The sequence below is a fragment of the Pleurodeles waltl genome, chromosome 7 (assembly GCF_031143425.1).
Source record: "Pleurodeles waltl isolate 20211129_DDA chromosome 7, aPleWal1.hap1.20221129, whole genome shotgun sequence".
Lineage (NCBI taxonomy): Eukaryota > Metazoa > Chordata > Amphibia > Caudata > Salamandridae > Pleurodeles > Pleurodeles waltl.
In genome coordinates, this window is record NC_090446.1 from 597,589,665 (window position 1) to 597,609,541 (window position 19,877).

Genomic DNA, 19,877 nt, shown 5'->3' on the forward strand with positions numbered 1-19,877 from the left:
GTGTTGCCAGATCTGCGCCATGTCAGCAGGAAACAATGTTTCCAGTCCTGAGCTCTCAGTGGAGAGCCTAATGCTTTCTGGGTGTTGCTGTGTGCACTTCAGTTGAACCAATTGGTCTAAAACACCTCAAACGCATGATTAATAAAGCAAAGGCCGTCAAACGGAAAAATATATTCTCCTGGCAAGAATGTACTTGACAGCTCTACCTGAGGAAGGACTACGACCTTCCAACAGTCTTGCAGGGTTACGGAGCCCCCCATGTGATTCACTCTTAAACCCAATACGCTCCACTGCTCCCCCATAAAATTCCAGAGCGGATTTCAGTTTTGTGGGACCCAGAGACACGTGTCTATCAACAGCTCCCTTACTATCCTTGATCAAACTACACAGCATGCTTTAATGCCACTAACACTATTTTATGAACCCACACAAAGCTGTTAAAAAGTGAAAGCAGAAAGTGCAGTGAAAGGACTAAGAACGCCTACATCATGAAATAAAACACAACCATGTGTAGCAGGTTACCTTGCATGTACCCTCATCGAGATGAATCGGGCTCTGGTTTAGGAATCAGTTGCAGTGTCCCTTGTACTGTGATCTTTCTATGCTCCACCATTCTCAAGATGGCTGCTTCTCCTCTGACTGGTTATCTGGAATGGAACACTGACAGAGATGTCAAGTCATCCTCTCTAGGTATAATTGGTAAAGTTCATATACCATACCTGTAAACGTTTTAAAAAATAAGCGTGATATCTCCTTGCCATTGGCAAACCCCTTGGCTGGGTTTGCCAAGGATTGTTCCCATGGCCGGAGTTAAGAAAGACTGGTAACTTTTAGGGCAAAATATACCCAAAAACTTTGCTCAGAACTGAATATAGATATGACTACTTCACAAGATAGTGGGGCGGGGTGGTCTTTTCCAACAGCGTTTCTGTTAACCACTGAAAACCTGTGCAATCTGTACCACAATCGCCCATTTATTACATTAGTCAGAATTAAGATGACTCAAACATGACTTCAGAAGAGAAGCAGGTGGGGTGGGGGGGTTCTCACACCAATTGTGGGACATTTCGTGGGCAAGTAAGTCAGTTTGAGGAACATTGGGCAGCAACATTGGTCACAACTAATGTGGGTCAAAACATCCTCACAGCAGCCCTCCTGTTCCTCCCCTTTCTTCCCTGGCCCACCTCCTGAGGCTAATTAGTTTCCTCTTCCCAGCACATTCTCCATCTTGTAACAGAGAGCACAAAAATCTTGAAAGGAGCTTGGGGCACCAACCACTGCTCTAATTGTGGCATCTTTTGGCTTAGCTGGACTAGGTGAAATATTAGACCTTTAAATATTGTTTAGTTTCATCTCCAGTTGCCAAGCTTGATGTCATGGCTCCTGCTCACGTCACCATCCCCTGTTCTTGCCCATTTTGCATAAATTTACGATTTTGAAAGCTTCTCTGTCATGTGCATTTTGCATATGGATTATCGGGCCTTCAATGATTGCACCCACTTTTGTTGCATTTAAACAAATATACCACCCTATTGTCCTTTTGGCTAGGTTAATGCCATTAAGCTGCATATTTGTTTTCATCCTAAAGATAATTATAATTTGTGTGTCTATCTCTCTCACGCAGTGCTGGACGCTGCGCCCCAAGACAAGATAAGAGCATCGCCATGATGACACACATGCAATTAAAATGCTCCCACAATGGATTATACCACATGCAACACTGAAACCACACACTCTCCAATGGTGTAGCATGCTAGCCATCAAAAAATGTTCCCCAGCTCCCCACATAAAGGTTATGAATCAACATATGAATCCTGTCGTACAATACTCTCAAGAAGCCTTGCATATGAATCTACTATCGTAGTTGGACTCTCGCTCCTGCTGGTTTAGGGATGACAGCACTTTTGTTTGTGGACGACTAAGCCAATCCTACAACAAGTCGCAAATGTCAACCCAACCCTCCTGGCTCACAAGCAGTACCTCACCAAAAACCCAAACAGTAAAAGGTAATTTCTGGCAGCCATCACATTGACTCTAGAGTGCAACATGGGCAATGAAGGAGATGCTGTAACATTTTCAATAGGTTTTATTAACAAGACTGCAATCTACTGTAAAATGCATGAGCTGCAATGATTAGGATAATGAATGATGCAAGAAGTAGAATGGTAAAGATGAGAGTCCTGAATATAAAGACCCCCACCATATTGCACTAACATTGAACATAAAATATCCCTAGAGCCCTAGCATGGAGAACCTAATCTCTAACCTAAAGAGAGATAGGTGTGATAAACCTAATCTGCCACTACCATGTCCATGAGAAGAGCCACCTGAGCCTCGTAACCTTGGAATGAGGTCTCTAGATCAGACTCCATGGGGACACGAATGCTGGGTCTGCATCAAGGCGGCGTGTAGCATAAATAGCGTTGATGGCATCTGGTAGGAATCCCTCCAATAACCTTGTCTACATGAGATGTATTTATACAGATCTTGAAGGACCCCTGACACAGGTATGTTCCCAAGCAATAAATACAAAGGCATGCTTGGGGCGGAAATTATATAAACAATTCTCTCCAAAAATACATTATGTTCCTGTCACACAAGTGGGAATGGGTCATCCTGTGAATACCTACGTATATCACTTGTCTTTGATGCTGATAGTGATGCTTTCACAGAGTGGCACTGATAACGTGAAATCAAAACATCTTCCTAACTATAAACATAGCAGCCATCTTGGAATAAATAAATAAATAAATGTGCTAAAACAGAGCAGGCTAAGTAGGTTAAAAGTCAATGGTTGACGGGGGCACAGGTCTGCACGCCAGAAGGCTAAGCAAACTCCTGATTGTCAATAAGACCAAATAGGATCCACTACACTACACAGGAGTCTCCAACCTTTTCTGTAGTAAAAGCTACATATGTTCAATAAAAATCATCCAGAGCTTCAAATATTGTTAGAATTGTAATACAGACCACGTCAGACATGTTTGTTTTAAATACGCACTTTTCTGTTTTTGTAGGCTGGGCTGCATAGAGGAGAGCTACTTATGGGTAGCTCGAGAGCTACTAGTAGCTCATGAGCTACTCATTGGAGATACTGCAAGTACAACAGCAAGCAGGCAAAAATAGAGCCTGTTTCCTACATGCAGAGAGGTACACCAACCTCTTTGGTAGTCCTAGTATTTTTTATACTCAGGTGGTGCTCAACACAGTGAAAGCTTTTCTCCTAAACTTAAAACAGTTACATCTTAGCTGTGGCAATGAATGCTTAAGTCACGCACTGGACACGTTAAGCCAACATACCTCTGTGTACTTTCCTGTTTGCATGCTGCCCTGCACTGGTTGAATACATAACAATCTGGCAATGAGGTGGGCCCCCTAACTGCACCCATGTCACACACCTCACCCCGATAGCACTTCATTTTCCCAAAGGTGACTCAGGATGTTCAGCAGCATATGCAGGTGCCCCAATCCTGTGTTTGCTCCAGCGTTAGCATGGGCATCTCAACAGCAGTGCCAGCATGCTGACATGGACAACAGTGAGTCTACTAAGGGCTACAATGTTGCATGCTAGATGCACATGCAAAGGTTTGCAAGCAACAAATTAGATCCTCACACTGTCGCCCACTAGTGGCTGTGCAGGACACCACACTTTAGTCTCAGCACAGCCAAGAAGCTGCTAATTACCCACGAACCACAAGAGTTGCCACATCTTGATTGTGATCTTAGACTCTGGGAGATTACCTCACAAACCCCGCAGCCCAATGTCATGCTGTGTAGAACTGCAACAGCAGTTGCAGTTGACAAGATGTCTGCTCCCTACTCCACTGCTGCTTCTTGCCAGGTTTTGATTGCAAAATTTGAAATGTATCTTTCTTCAATGAAAGAAACGAATGCTACTATGAAACGTACCCTCCTCTACTTCGCAGGAGATGAAGTCCACAGACTGTTTATCAGCCTATCTTACACAGGCAGAGCTAATGACTATGATGCAGCGCTTAAAGCAAATATTGGTCAGCTCAGTTCCCAGGTGGATACAACGTATGAACTCTTCATATTGTGCCAAACCGAGCAAGGCCAAAAAGAAACCATTGACATTTTCTACACTCACCTCCCTGGGCTTGCCAGCACATGCAAGTTCACTGACACGGAAGAAGAGATCAGATGCATGTGGGACTTAAACATTACTGATTCCTCAACTTTGGGCTCACTAGTGCAGCTGAAGTGTTCCAACAGTGCATTTGGGAGATCGTAGCTGGACTCTTGTTTTGTTGGTGCTCATTGTGAGCAACAACATGCTACTGCAACGACCATAGAAGAACACAACCATTGCCTGAGGGTCATTGAGACCAGAATCAAAGACAGTGGTTTGACCCTGCACAGAGGCAAGTGTGAGTTCCTGAAAGAGTGCATCAACCTTCTTGGCTACCTCTTGATCTCTGGAGAAGTATCCTCTGACTGGAGGAAAGTGTAAGATGTCAAAGCAGCTACTGTCTCTCAAGAACGTCTTAGAGATAAGGAGCTTCCTAGGTATGGTCACATACTGCAGATGGTTCATTCCCAACCTGACCACCCCCACCAACCACTGCAAGAAATGCTGAAACCCCATAGGCCTGGACACATAAATAAAAGAAGCCTTCCATGACAGTAAGGAAGCTCTGTCTGCGGGTACCGCAATGAGGTACAATGAACCCAAACATCTCCACTGAACTTATTGATGCTACCAGAATTATGCCTGGTACTCCCATGCTGCAGTGAGCAGTGGGCACTGGTAGCTTATGCCAGCTTTGCTGTAACTGATGTCATTCCATGCCACCCAGCATGGACCCCACAACCGTAGATGTACCCTTTGTCTAGGGGAGAAGGAAACAAACAAACCATTGGGTCATCCCTGAAAGGAAGTCCAGGAACAGAGACGTGAAGGTTAGTGGCCAGGTGTTCCTGAGAGACAAAACAACTGGAAGCAAGTTCAAGTCTCCCAGAGTAGAAAACATTCTAATAATCTAGGTGTGCTACCACAGGGATCACACTTTCAAATCCGTATAGAGCTTGATGGAGTGGGATGTCTTTCTGAAGCATAGAAAGTTCCTACCCTTTACCACCACAGCGATATGAGGAACAGAGATGAGACCTGCACGAGGCCCTTTACTTACTAAGATCTTGTTTGCAGCATTCCTAGTCACGAAAGTCATTCAGTCAGATTCAATTCAGGTGCAGAGCCAGTCATCCCTATTCTCAGCTATTGGTTGCAGTGACACTTAATTATTTCTTTTATCCCTTGATTAGACATTGTTAAGGCATTTGGAAGTTTTTGTCCTGTTACCAGGGTACTTCTGCAGGTGTATTTAAATCTGGGTATCATTTACATGCATTTTAAAATGCATCTCATGTGGCTCTCATCACCAAAGCTCAAGACTCAAATAGACGTTGTATACTGATGGGAACAGAAAGGTGCACTGTGATACTCTAAAAGTTGTAGTACAAGAGGATGACCACAGACGTCCAATATGCATCTGTTGGCTAAAGTCTGTAAGGCAAGAGTGGAATCTTTTGTTAAAGTAGTTTCTCAACATCTCCCTATGTTTTTCCCTTTCAGGAAGAATGACGTGATCTAAGGTCTCGTGCACCCCCGGGACACTTTGATATTACAGAAGAGGGCACAGGCACTTGTGAGGTCCCTTCGGTAATACAGATAGCACTGGTGCACGTCTAGTACCAGTGCTATCATTAGAGGGTGTTCCCTCATTTGTTAGCGGGGTGTGGCCCGCTGCAAATGAGAGGATTACTTTACCTCTGCGCCTGCATTGTATTAATGACTCTGGTGCAGAGGTAAATATATCTTTAGGAGGTGCATTTTCAGTGCGCCTCCTAAAGGTAGCCCTCTGGAGGGGATAAAGATGGTCTCCAGACATTCCCCTGCAGGTGGGTGCAGTCACTCACTACAGCCGCCTGCAAGGTGATCTCTCTACCCTCTTGAAAGTGCAGGCGGCTGCCTCCTGCACTGTAAAAGACAGAACAGCTTTGAAGCAGCCACCCCATATTTTACTTGAATGCACTGCTCCCGGAGCAGCATGGCTTTGTGGCTGCCCTAAGGGCAGTGCATTGACCATAATAGGGTGCGCTTTCCCTGTTTACGCTCAGGGCACCTGTTTTAAGGTGTGCCATGGCACAAACGGGGAAAGTGCACCTGTATAGTAATATGTGTCCAGGTATCCTAGTTATCGCTTGTTAAGCTCACACTTGGCCCTGCCTATACAACAGCAACACATGCCACCCTATCTCTTTTCCTGGTTGCCTTCAGAAGTGTAGCAATCTCTCTCATTTCCAGCATTTTGGCTTCATGTGACATAAATTAAACTGTCTTCAGGGAAGGCAAACCAAAACACAGCAAAGTACACAAAAAACCAAGGGTACCAAAATTGAGTCACCTGCAAGTGCACGGTGAGCCGACCATCACATCTTTAAATCCATGATGGGATCAGACTGACAAATTCAGGTGCACAGTAGGACTAGATCAACCTTTTTAAGAGTGCAGCCTCACCCAGTAGATGCAACTTGAGCCCCATTGTCACCAGCATGGGACCACTGCCCTTTTAGGCTGCACATCTATTTTGGGACAAGTGGAAACAAAAAGGCACTTGTGTCCAGGTCCATGGTGATACCGTATCAACAATTTTGTTTCTTTTTATTTTCTTCTTTTTTACTTACAGAAATGGATGCAAGAGCATTCGGGGAGGCAGTAGACGCCCAAGCACAACCCCAGGTGAGATAAAAGAAACCTGCTTCTTTCTGTGGGCCAAGATTAGAGCTCCTTCGTTCTGATGTGCTTGATATTATCTTATCCAGAAGATGCAGATGTTTTGACAGGCTCCCCTAGTCTATGCTTGTAAACTGTATAGATGCTCCTCTCGTCAGTGCTGAAGTATGTGATAGAATCCCTCTCATTCTGTGCTTAAGTTCTCCATACAATCTCCCCCTGTCTCTGCTGATGTGTTTAGTAGAAGCTTTACCATTCTGTGTAGATGTTCTAATAGAAGCCCCCTTAGCCTGTATTTATGCACATAATAATGGTTTGCTAATGCTTGGATGGCCTATCCATCAAGGGTATGGCATTCCCTTGATGGTTATACTGTGCCATTTGTGTACCCATTAGGTTTTGCTGATGGGGCATGCAGTATGCCTTTTGTTAGACTGCAGATACAATATGGTGTGTACCGTATGCCATTTTCATTTGTGTTTTATGATTTTTTCAAATTTTAGGATGTGCAATCTATTTGAGTGCTTTAGCCTTCCACAAAGGCACAGTGCCTTTCACTTTTTCTCTTGCCACAAAGTCATGTTGTTGGATATTTAGCTTTTTGGTTCATAATGTACTTTCTTAAAGATGTGTCAAAAATACTGTCCCTTTTTCAGAAGTATCTTCTGTACAGTATTTTCTGTGTATGCTTTTAATTTCACCATTTACAATGCAAACTTCTTCTTCTGACTTATTATAACACATCTTTGAATGCTAAGTTTAACTCTGCAAATGTAATCTATTCTGCAGAGGTCCATACTGCCATATTTTAAACGGCTGTTGAAAAAAATGTTACTTACTTATAACATTGTCTTTTTAAGACAGCTAAGGGTATCGCTCATACGTCACCCAACTATTACTAAACAAACATCCATACAAAAAGTCAGTGCTTGTTATTTTCCTAGGAGTATGTCCACAGCACAAGGTCAGAACAGTAGTCCCACAGTCTGCCGTAACAATGCCTTACAATGTAATTACAATTTCACATTTATAACGAGGTACAAGTGCTGTATAGCCCTTTCACTGTCTAGCACTTGAAAATGTCTTGACTTTGTCTTGCTGCCAATTTATCAGCATGGAGCACTACTGAAATCCTTCACAGCAAAGGAAACCAAAATTTTAGATGATTTTGTTTTCTGCTTCTGCACATTTTATCGCAGTATATATATATATATATATATATATATATATATATATATATATATATATATATATATATGTTCGATGGCATGTGTAGCTGCAGATACACATGCTGTGCACTGTTCCTGCCATCTAGTGTTGGGCTCGGAGTGTTACAAGTTGTTTTTCTTCAAAGAAGTCTTTTTGAGTCACGGACCGAGTGACTCCTCCCTTTCGGCTCCATTGCGATTGGGCGTCAACTCCATCTTAGATTGTTTTCTTTCCGCCATCGGGTTCGGACGTGTTCCTCTTCGCTCCGTATTTCGAATCGGGAAAATTAGCTAAGTATAGAAAATTTGTCTATATTGTTCTCGTTCGGTACCGGTTTAGTGTTAGTGTATCGGCACCGACATCAAGACCGCTTTGTCGGCCCGACCGCACTCGTCGTCCAAGACTAATGGACCGGACCCCCTTCCGTTCCTGTCCTAAGTGTCAAGCCAAGTATTCTTATACAGACCAGCACCGGGTCTGTAACCTTTGTTTGTTGCCCGAACACAGAGAGGATACTTGTGAAGCTTGCTGAGCGTTTCGATCGAAGAAAACCTTGAGAGATCGGCGTGCAAGAAGACTACAAATGGCGTTGAAGCCGAAACAAGATCTTGACGTTGAGGAGGAAGAAAGAATTTCCATCCAAGAAACGGACTCGGATGAATCCGACGGTGAACGACCCTCGACGGTGCAACAAACTGTGAGTAAACCTGCCCCGTCCCAAACCCAGGGTCACACAAAAAAACTCAAGGCCATGGGGACGCCACTGCCAGCAGGCCATGGCTCAACCCACAGAAGGGAAGGTGACCAGATAACATCGGCACCAAAAAAGGCCAAAGAGTTGCCGAAGACTTCCGACTCCGGTCGAGATTCCGGCACCGAAAAAGTTCGGCATCGAGTTGTCGAATCAAGCAAGACCCGAAAAATCTCCTCGGAACCGAAAAAGACAATTACATTAGGAATTTCGGTACCAAAAAAAACGGCCTCGGAGCTGAAACAATCCTCATACACTGAGGAGCAAGGGCTTTCGATGGAACTCAAAGAAAGGCATAGATTTGAGCAAGATCTGGATATAGAAGAACCGGACCAAACGCAGCAAAGTTTGCAAATTCAGAAAGATACAGGGAAGATTCAGACCATCCCTTCACTCAAATCTAAAAGAAAACTAGCCTTTCAAGAATCAGAGATGCAACCAAAAGCCAAAGTGGTTAGAGACAAGTCACCACCACCACAGGTCTCACCACAACCATCCCCACTGGACTCACCACACTTGTCACCAGTGGGAACACCGATAATGCAGTCACCCACACATACTGGGATGACCCAAGATGACGCTGATGCATGGGATCTATACGATCCACCAATATCGGACAACAGCCCAGAGTGTTATCCAACCAAGCCTTCACCACCAGAGGACAGTACAGCATATATGCACGTATTAGCCAGGGCAGCTACGTTCCACAACGTAACAATGCACTCTGAACCAGTGAAGGATGACTTCCTTTTCAAAACTCTGGCATCCACCCATGCATCCTATCAAAGCCTGCCAATGCTATCAGGCATACTCAAGCACGCACAACAGGTCTTTCAAGATCCTGTAAAGGGAAGAGCTATCACGCCTAGGGTTGAAAAGAAATATAAACCACCCCGACAGACCCAGTGTTTATAACGCAACAACTCACACCGGACTCAGTGGTTGTAAGGGCTGCAAGAAAAAGGGCGAACTCACAATCGTCAGGAGATGCCCCACCACCTGACAAAGAGAGTCGAAAGTTCGACGCAGCGGGCAAGAGAGTGGCATCACAAGCAGCCAATCAATGGCGAATTGCAAATTTGCAAGCCCTACTTGCACGCTACGACAGGGCACACTGGGACGAAATGCAAGACATCATTCAGCACTTGCCCAAGGAACACCAAAAACATGCCCAGCAAGTAGTTGAAGAGGGACAGGCCATATCAAACAATCAGATAAGGTCTGCATTAGACTCTGCAGACACAGCAGCACGGACTGTCAACACGGCTGTAACGATTCGAAGGCATGCATGGCTGCGGAGTTCTGGATTCAAACCAGAAATACAACAAGCGGTACTAAATATGCCGTTTAACCAACATCAGTTGTTTGGGCCGGAAGTCAATACCGCAATCGAGAAGATGAAAAAGGACACAGACACGGCCAAAGCCATGGGCGCGCTCTACTCCCCACAATTCAGAGGCACTCTTAGGAAACCACAATTTAGAGGGGGGTTTCGGCAGCAGACATCTGAGCCGTCCACCTCCCAAACAAATCCCACCTACCAGTCACAATACCAAAGGGGGGGGGGGGGTTGTGGTTCCTATAGAGGCCAATTCCCAAGGGGAAGATGGAAATTCCAGCCCACCAAACCAAGCCCTAGCAAGAAGTGACTTTAATGTCACACTACCCCAACACTTGTCAACAGTGGGGGGGGGCTAACCAAATACTACCACAATTGGACACATATTACCACAGACACATGGGTCCTATCAATTATCCAACATGGTTATTGCCATTCCCTCCAGATGTGCCACCAAAACCGCACAGACTGTCTCCACAACACTTAGACCTATTACATATAGAGGTCCAAGCACTGCTACAAAAACAAGCAATAGAGCTAGTACCCTATCACCAAAAGGGAACAGGTGTTTACTCCCTGTATTTCCTTATTCCAAAAAAGGACAAAACATTAAGACCTATCTTAGCTCTCAGAACACTGAATCTCTTCAGCAAATCAGATCATTTCCAAATGGTAACACTGCAGGACATAGTTCCCTTACTAAAAAAGGGGGAATACATGACAACACTGGATCTCAAGAATGCGTATTTCCACTTACCCATCCATCCATCTCACAGGAAATACCTAAGGTTTGTAATACAAGCCAAACATTATTAATTCAAAGTGCTACAGTTCGGAATAACAACTGCCCCCAGAGTATTTACAAAATGCCTAGCCGTAGTAGCAGCTCATATAAGGAGACAACACATGAACGTATTCCCATATTTGGACGATTGGCTAATAAAAGCAAACACTCAACAACAATGTCAATTTCACACACAATACATCATAGAAACTCTACACAAACTAGGGTTTTCTATAAAGTATCAAAAGTCACATCTGCAACCATCCCAACTACAACAATACTTGGGAGCAACACTCAACACACAAAAAGCAATTGCCACTCCAAGTCCACAAAGAGTTCAATTGTTCCAAAATGTAAGATCAAGCATGCAACCAAACCAATACTACACGGTAAGGTTTGTAATGAAACTACTAGGCATGATGTCCTCATACATAGCTATTGTCCCAAACGCAAGACTACACATGCGGCCCTTACAACAGTGCCTAGCAAAACAATGGACGCAAGCACAGGGTCAACTACAAGATTTAGTGTTGATAGACCGCCAAACACACTCTTCGCTCCAGTGGTGGAACCCTATAAATTTAAACAAAGGGTGGCCTTTTCAAGACACAGTGCCTCACGCCATTATCACAACAGACGCTTCCATGGTTGGGTGGGGAGCACACCTCAACAATCACAGCGTACAAGGTCAATGGGACAATCAACAAAGACTACTTCACATAAATCACTTGGAACTGCTAGCGGTATTTCTAGCATTAAAAGCGTTTCATCCACTGATAGCCCACAAACACATTCTTGTCAAGACAGACAATATGACAACCATGTATTATCTAAACAAATGGGGGGGACACACTCGTCACAGCTGTGTCTCTTAGCACAAAAGATTTGGCTTGGGCAATTAACAACAACATTCGCCTGATAGCACAATACATACCAGGCATTCAAAATCAGTTAGCCGACAATCTCAGTCGAGATCAACAACAAACTCACGAATGGGAAATACATCCCCAGATCCTACAGGATCACTTCTACTGCTGGGGGACACCAAACATAGATCTATTTGCAATAAAAGAAAACGCGAAATGCCCAAACTTCGCGTCCAGATATCCACACCCTCAGTCCAAGGGCAATGCTCTATGGATCAGCTGGTCAGGGATATTTGCTTAGGCTTTTCCCCCTCTCCCGCTCATTCCTTATCTGGTCAATAAAGTGAGTCAAAACAAACTCAAACTAATACTGATAGCACCAACGTGGGCTCGCCAACCGTGGTAGACAACACTGTTGGACTTATCAGTAGTACCCCACATCAAACTACCAAACAGACCAGATCTGTTGACACAACACAAACAACAGATCAGACACCTGAATCCAGCATCGTTCAACCTAGCAATCTGGCTCCTGAATTCTTAGAATTCGGATATTCAAACCTTTCAAAAGAGTATATGGTGGTTATTAAACAAGCAAGAAAACCCACAACAAAACATTGTTACATGAACAAATGGAAAAGATTTGTTTGCTACTGTCAGGCTTATCAAATTATGCCACTAGTCGCCTCTACCCAAAACATTGTAATTTATTTACTATACTTACAAAAGTCAAATCTAGCTTTCTCTTCCAAATCCATCTCACTGCAATATCTGCTTATCTGCAGATTAAACATACAACATCCCTTTTTAGAATCCCAGTTATTAAAGCCTTTATGGAAGGACTAAAAAGAATCATACCCCCAAGGACACCACCAGTACCTTCGTGGAATCTTAATATTGTATTAACACGACTCATGGACCCACCATTTGAACCCATGCATTCTTGTTAAATCCAATTTCTAACTTGGAAAGTAGCCTTTCTAATAGCCATCACATCACTTCAAAGAGTTAGTCAAATACAAGCATTTACTATTCAAGAGCCCTTTATACAAATACATAAACATAAAGTGGTTCTCCGTACGAATCCAAAATATTTACCAAAAGTCATATCACCATTCCATCTAAACCAAACTGTGGAACTCCCAGTATTCTTTCCACAACCAGACTCAGTAGCTGAAAGGGCATTGCATACATTAGACATAAAAAGAGCACTAATGTATTACATTGACAGAACAAAACAATTTCGTAAAACAAAACAATTGTTCGTAGCTTTCCAAAAACCTCATGCAGGTAACCCAATATCCAAACAAGCCATTGTCAGATGGATAGTTAAATGCATTCAAACCTGTTACCTTAAAGCAAAAAGAGATTTACCCATTACACCAAGGGCACACTCCACTAGAAAGAAGGGCGCCACAATGGCTTTTCTTGGTAATATACCAATGACAGAAATGTGTAAGGCAGCCACCTGGTCTACGCCTCATACATTTACTAAGCATTACTGTGTAGATGTGTTAGCAACACAACAAGCCACAGTAGGACAGGCTGTATTAAGAACATTATTTCAGACAACTTCAACTCCTACAGGCTGAACCACCGCTTTTGGGGAGATAACTGCTTTATAGTCTATGCACAGCATGTGTATCTGCAGCTACGCATGCCATCAAACAGAAAATGTTCGTGGCATGAGACGCTGCAGATTCACATGCGCCCTCCCGCCTCCCCGGGAGCCTGTAGCCGATAATAGTTGCATGAAAATTGTAAATACGTAAATAAATATTCTTTTACTACACACTATGTACATACATTTCTACTCCACTGCATGGGCACCTCTAGTATCCTCACTTTACCAACTCCTACCTCACCCTTTGCGGGGAAAAAAATCTCAGATGGAATCGACGCCCATGCGCAATGGAGCCGAAAGGGAGGAGTCACTCGGTCCCGTGACTCGAAAAGACTTCTTCGAAGAGAAACAACTTGTAACACTCCGAGCCCAACACTAGATGGCAGGAACAGTGCACAGCATGTGAATCTGCAGCGTCTCATGCCACGAACAGATGTACACTGGGTAAGTGACATTTTCCATATATATATATATATATATATATATATATATATATATATATATATATATGCACAAACACAAGTCTATAAAAAACAAACTTATGTACTACACAGAGCAATGGAGCAAAAAGCCATTTTACAATCTATTTATGCTATTTAATTGGCGTGCATTAGTTTTTTTACTACCTTCTAGCAGCAATAGGTGATTTTTACGGTTGGCTAGAGCGCCTGAAGGTGAAAAGCTAGCCTGAAATGCCAGCTGTTACCATATTATGCCTGACTGATGAGTCTAGTGTATGTCTTGCTGCTTGCGTTAGGGCTACGTTGAGTTGTAGGTTTCATTCAGATCCCGAGCAGCTCTTTTGACACATTTGCCCAGCCACTAGTTGATGTTGCCGTTATAAGCATATATTTACTTTTAAACAGTGCAGATGCAAGACTTGCCCTTGTAGATCCAGGATTTTGGATTCGTAGCCTGGGGGGCTACAGGTATGGTAGATCTATTTGCATAAAGTGTAGATCTTGTGATCATGTACTGGAAGGGAGAGGAGGATTTAAATGCCTTTTCATTCTAGGCCAGTTTTGCCGTGTGACTCAGAGCCTCCCCAATAACCTCAAATTGAGACTGTGCAGTAAGATAGGAGAAGTATTCCCTTTACTTGTCAGTGGTCACTTTCAGCTTTACTCGCAGTTGGGAACTGAGACTAGGGCATATTCCAGCAATAGCTCTATTTCCTGTAATGCCTCTCTGCCCGAGTGATGTCACTCACAACATACTCTGATTGGCCGTTGATGTCCTACGCCCTTTCCAAATCCTCTCCATTATTTGAACCAGTTCCTTTTCCTGTGGAGGAGCCTGCGGTAGAGTCTGTGAATCCAGGTCCAGATGTAGCGTGCATGCCTTCCTATAGCAGAGCCTTTTTCCCTTTGTGTCTTAGTGAGACTGAACCTCTGCCTCTCCTATAGTGGATCCTTTGCAGCCCACCCCACATAACCGAGCCTGTGTTTCTTCCAGTCGTGAAGCTTGTGTACCTCCTGTGTTGGAGAGAGTGAACCCTTCCCTTGTGTATCGTTTGCACTTTCCTATGGTGACTCTGTGAATCTCGTTCTTGCTGAGGCTGGCACATCTTCAATAGGGGATCTCAGGACCCTTTCCATGGTGGAGCGTATGTACTGTTGTCATGATGAGCTAATTCAAGCCCTTCTAGCTGAGTTATGCTTCTGTCTCACGTAGTCTAGTTTCTTACCTTCTGCAAAGATTTCCTATCTCCCATTCAAAGCTGAGCAGTATCTCTCTTGTCTCTGGAAACAGTGTGCTTCTTCTCCGACTGTTGGCTTGAAACATCAATGTTCGTCGGCACCAGTGAAAAAAGGGTCAGTAAATGCCTCGCCTGTCACCCGGCATCGAGATTCCCCTGCTGCAAAGAATCCTTTAAATCGGCGCACATATGATATTGAAGGTCAGTATTAACTTCACACCATCTCCAGTGGATCAAAATATGAGGTTTTTGTGCACCATCCAAACCACAATTGTAGCTATGCCATACCCAGAACTTCATAACTTGAGTCATTCTCCGCAGAGCCCTTTCCACATCTCTGTTCAAGGCTGCCCCATATTTATACCAAATCCTTGAAGTTGGAGCTTAGCAGTGTTAAACCCACCCCCAAATTACCTGGTGGATAGCGCTTAGCAGAATCCCATCCGTACCTCAAACCCTCTTTCAGGATCAACAATGTCCAATTCATACCTCTTCGGTCAATGGTATTAAATCCCTATCGGGTCCATACCTCGATTTATTGGCGTCAGGAATCAGCAGTGTCCTGTTCATACCTCAGGGGCAAGTGTTAGCAGTTCCCTGCTCATACCTTAGATGCCAGGAGACTTTCTAATCTTTTGGGTCAGCTGAATACATTCCATACCCCTGTACCTCTGAATCAAAGATAAATGATAACCATTCATATCTTGGCTTATCAGTGACCATCCACACTTAACTCTCTTGGAGTCTTTTGTTGCTCAGAATTCATCAGTGATGGTGCTTTTCATTGAATTCAGTGATCAGCCCTGTCCAGCACACGCCTCCGTTTCTTGTGGTGAGGGTTCTACATACCCCACCAGTCCTTAGCCCCAATGATCATCAAAATTCCAGGTTTCATGGTGTTTGAAGAGTCTCTTGTGCAATGTGGAAGGAAGAAGGGAGGCATGAGAAATGTATTTATAAATATCTTAAATAAAATAGGTTCACCTATATTGCTTATCTGTACATGATATTTTTTACAGCTTGCCTCTATTGGCTAGCTGAAAATATGGTGAGTCCTTTTAATTCTCTCTTCTAATCATTTCTAAGCCATTGGCTCCATCGCGAAGTCTGTGAACACATCAGAGGCCTTAAGGAAGCTGTTCAGAGGGTGGGTTGGGTCACTATATCTTGGGGTAAATATCTTTCTATCGCACTATAAAATCCACAATATCAACTACCACCATATTGTCAAGGTAAGAAGATGAAGGGTTGAGAATATTACAGGCATGGTTATCTGTATATACTTACCTTGATGATGTGGTGGTCTTGAAATATTGTGAAAGCAATATTTTACAAGACTGATATTTATAATCCTGATTCAGTAATGTGCAGCCTTCCAGAAGACATGCTTGAGTCCTATTCAATATGGCAACTGGTAAATCTGTACTGGTGTCCTCACAAAACACCTTTAAGTGCAGGGTTATTGTGTGCCCCTTCTAATCGAGGGCAACTCTTAGCATGCTGGGTTAAACACTATTTTCACAGTTTTAGTGAAAATTATATTTTGTCAAACTAGGCAATGTTGTATGGTAGGTATGATATCATAGGCAAATGTGATAGAAAAACATGGTGCCTCACACTCTCACAATAAGATGCTAAATTCAAACTTGCAACCTCATGTTAACCAAAGATGGGTGACCTCACGGGAGGGGGCATGACCTTGCAAAATCATTGATGTTGGAAGTGTGTACACATTTAGTGCAGAGGCACTTGTATGAAGACATAACTGATGTAATGGGATATGTGATCTTGCATAGGAACAACTGCATTGCGATGTCTCTCTACCTGGATCACAGTATTTTGTAGAGCAGCGAATGAACAGTGAGTAATGAGTGTAATTGGAATGTGCGTGCATACCAATGGATTAGGAATGCAGCAATAGTCCTATTGGTGGGGGTTCCCAACGGTGTTTACTCAGATTTGTTATAAGGACATTTGTATGTTCTCTGAATAAAATGTTTAACTGTTACATTGTGCAGTTATTGCTGGGAGAGGTTAGCCTCACAATGTTGAGGTTGTTGAGCTGTCTTGAGAGCATTAATGTTCTTGTCCATCTTTACTTCACACAGGGTTGGTGGAGTTGCTGAACCGAGTGCAGGGCTGCCGAGCTGAGGACCAGCGAGGCTTGCTCTGTAAGAAGGACCTGGTTCTCCCAGATTTCCTGCAGCTTCCTCCAAAGGATGAAGGGGATCCCCAAGGCCACAGCCCAGAGGCTACTGATATACACTGCATTTCTGAGGGCTCAGGAGTAAGGACAACCGATTTAGAAAGCACAGCTGAAGATTCCACACCAAGGGTAGTTGATTCAGATAGTAACCCTAAGGGCCCTAATTCAAGGACAACCAATTCAGACTGTGATCTTGCTGAGCCTGGGTCAATGGTAACCAATGTCGACTGCAGTCCAGATCTCAAAGCACAACATTACACTGAAGTGTGTTTGGATCCAGAAGGCCCTGGGATACTGTCTGCTAGCCCACACTGTGAACACAAGAGCACAGACCCTAAGATTTCAGATCTGAAGCATGGAAACGAGAGTCCAGGGTCAAATGTACTCAGGTCTGAAAGCAGTCAAGCACTTGTAAATCAGGAATTGCTCCCAGAGAGTGTGCTCTGCCATGGGGATGCACTGCCTGATGTAACTCAAGAATGCACTGCCCAAAGAACATGTAACACGGGCTCTTCCTTGCAGACAATGCCAGGAGATGGACTTCTACCTGGCCTAGTAGGGAATTCTCTAAGCAAAGCCTCCCAGTTTCAGGAGCCCGATCCTGAACAGCATACATCCTGATGATACCAAAGAAATGTTACTTTCACAATTTGGCTTTTGAGAACTACCTTGGTTTGGGTGATATCAACAGACAGAAGAACCAAGACACAGACACTGGGACACACCCTGCAGAACAAGCGAGACAGCTAAGACTTACTAGAGCTCATAGGGGTGCATCATCTTCCATGTACAGTTCTATGATATCCTTGCTCTGTGTTGCAGGCAAGTGGTGGCAATGCCTGGTAGTGCTCAAGGATTTATCTTCATTGAGTAGTGAGTGATCCTTTTGGGTGGTATTTACCCTCTTATTGTGATGTCTTTGCCAGTCAAAATGGACACATTTTCACAATCTGGACAAAGTGAAGAACCGAAACTTTGAAGCCTGTCTTCTGGGATTTTGTTAATTTAACTTTAAGCCCTGTTGTTGGTTGTGTTCTTACCCCATACAGGCTGTGTTTATTCCAAAATGTATTCATCCAGTGGTGGGCTCCAGCTGCTACCTAGACACAAATCAAGGCTTTTAGGTGAATGGGTGATGAAGGTGGTAAGTATCGGCACAGTAATGATAACCCTCAGCATCCACAAGGGAATTGGTGCAGGTCTCTGGAGAAGCTGCATGCCAGCTCCACCTTTGAGCTGCTTGCGTCCTGCATATTTATGTTTGTGAAAGTGATCGTATTTATTTTAATAGATTTCAGTGGTATTCAGTCAATCGTGTATTTTGTTTGTGTTACTTGAAGTTTAGGGGCTAGCTTGATATCAAGAAGCTTGGAGGACTTGGTAAAGCTCCTCACTATACTCACCAGACCCGGAGAGGAAACTTCACTGCTAGCGCTGAGAAGTAGGGAGGGTGCTCTTATCCAACTCACCCTCTTATCCATGAGATTGGGCCAAGAGTCGCTGATAAGAAGCAGGGGATATATCACACTTGCACTTCTCATGTAGTAAATAGAGAAGAAGTTGCTCGTGGTGAGAAGGCAGTAGCTTCAAAATGTTCAGGTTGGCCTATATGAAAGGTACAGCAGACCTTAAAGATTTCTTGATACCTGTATGCACCATAAAGATTTCTTAACATAAATGTATGTTTGAGGTGGAGGAAGCGAGCTCTGCCGAGAGTTAAAAATTAAACACCTTCTCCCATTCCCTTTCATAAAGGAAGAGATCCCTTAGCCAGCCCAGAGGTCTGCTGAAAAAATGGTATGTTGTATCCTGAGCCTTGTTAGACATGGACGCCTACTGCAAAGCGTCAAAATGGGCTATTCAGGAAATATGTGAAATAGCATTAAACTGATAATATGATTTCACTGCATTCTATGCAGCTGTACGTTCAATAAAGTATTTTATGTGATTGCTTTTTTATTTAATTTTTAAAGTGACTAGAAAAGTGCATCTTTGTCTTGTTCAGTTCCTACACTTCTAAAGTGAGATGGATTTTAAGGCGTCTACAGTTTTTCATGAATGTCCGGAAATAAGATATTTTTACCCTGGAACCTTTTCTAAATAAATTCTACTGGATTCCGAAATTCTACAACATTGTCCCACTATTGTTATACAAGTTGGGGGAGGGACAAAAACGGCAGGAGGGTAAATCCTCATAAAGACTTGGAATGAACACTGTATAACCACTTTACTTAACAGAACCATTAGATAAGGTCAAACCAGAGAATGTCACTCAGGTGGGCTCTAGAATGCATGTAGTGAATAGCCCTTAAAGAAACTATATGTTCGATGGCATCTGTCGCTGTAGATACGCATGTTTTGCAATAGCTCGCCATCTGGTGTTGGGCCGGAGTGTTACAAGTTGTTTTTCTTCGAAGAAGTCTTTCGAGTCACGGGACCGAGTGACTCCTCCTTTTGTCTCCATTGCGCATGGGCGTCGACTCCATCTTCGATTGTTTTTTTTCCGCCATCGGGTTCGGACGTGTTCCTGTCGCTCCGAGTTTCGGAACGGAAAGATAGCTAATTTCGGAAGATTTTCGTCGGTATTGTTGCGTTCGGGATCGGCGTAGTTAGATTCAACACCGCGTCGAAGGATCGAAGAGCTC

The 19,877-nt window shown here is 43.6% G+C and overlaps 1 protein-coding gene across 5 annotated transcripts in view; it reads left to right on the forward strand.

Annotated features, from left to right (window-relative positions):
- Nucleotides 1-19,363, forward strand: part of RGS14 (regulator of G protein signaling 14) — a 161,801-nt gene extending 142,438 nt beyond the window's left edge. For all 5 annotated transcript variants that reach the window (XM_069244481.1, XM_069244482.1, XM_069244485.1 and 2 more), the window contains 3 exons: nucleotides 6,708-6,760; nucleotides 15,080-15,227; nucleotides 17,135-19,363. In XM_069244481.1, coding sequence (XP_069100582.1) covers nucleotides 6,708-6,760; nucleotides 15,080-15,227; nucleotides 17,135-17,853 — 920 coding nt within the window. In that variant the 3' untranslated portion in view covers nucleotides 17,854-19,363. The remainder of the gene's footprint in view (nucleotides 1-6,707; nucleotides 6,761-15,079; nucleotides 15,228-17,134) is intronic.
- The last annotated feature ends 514 nt before the right edge of the window (nucleotides 19,364-19,877 follow it).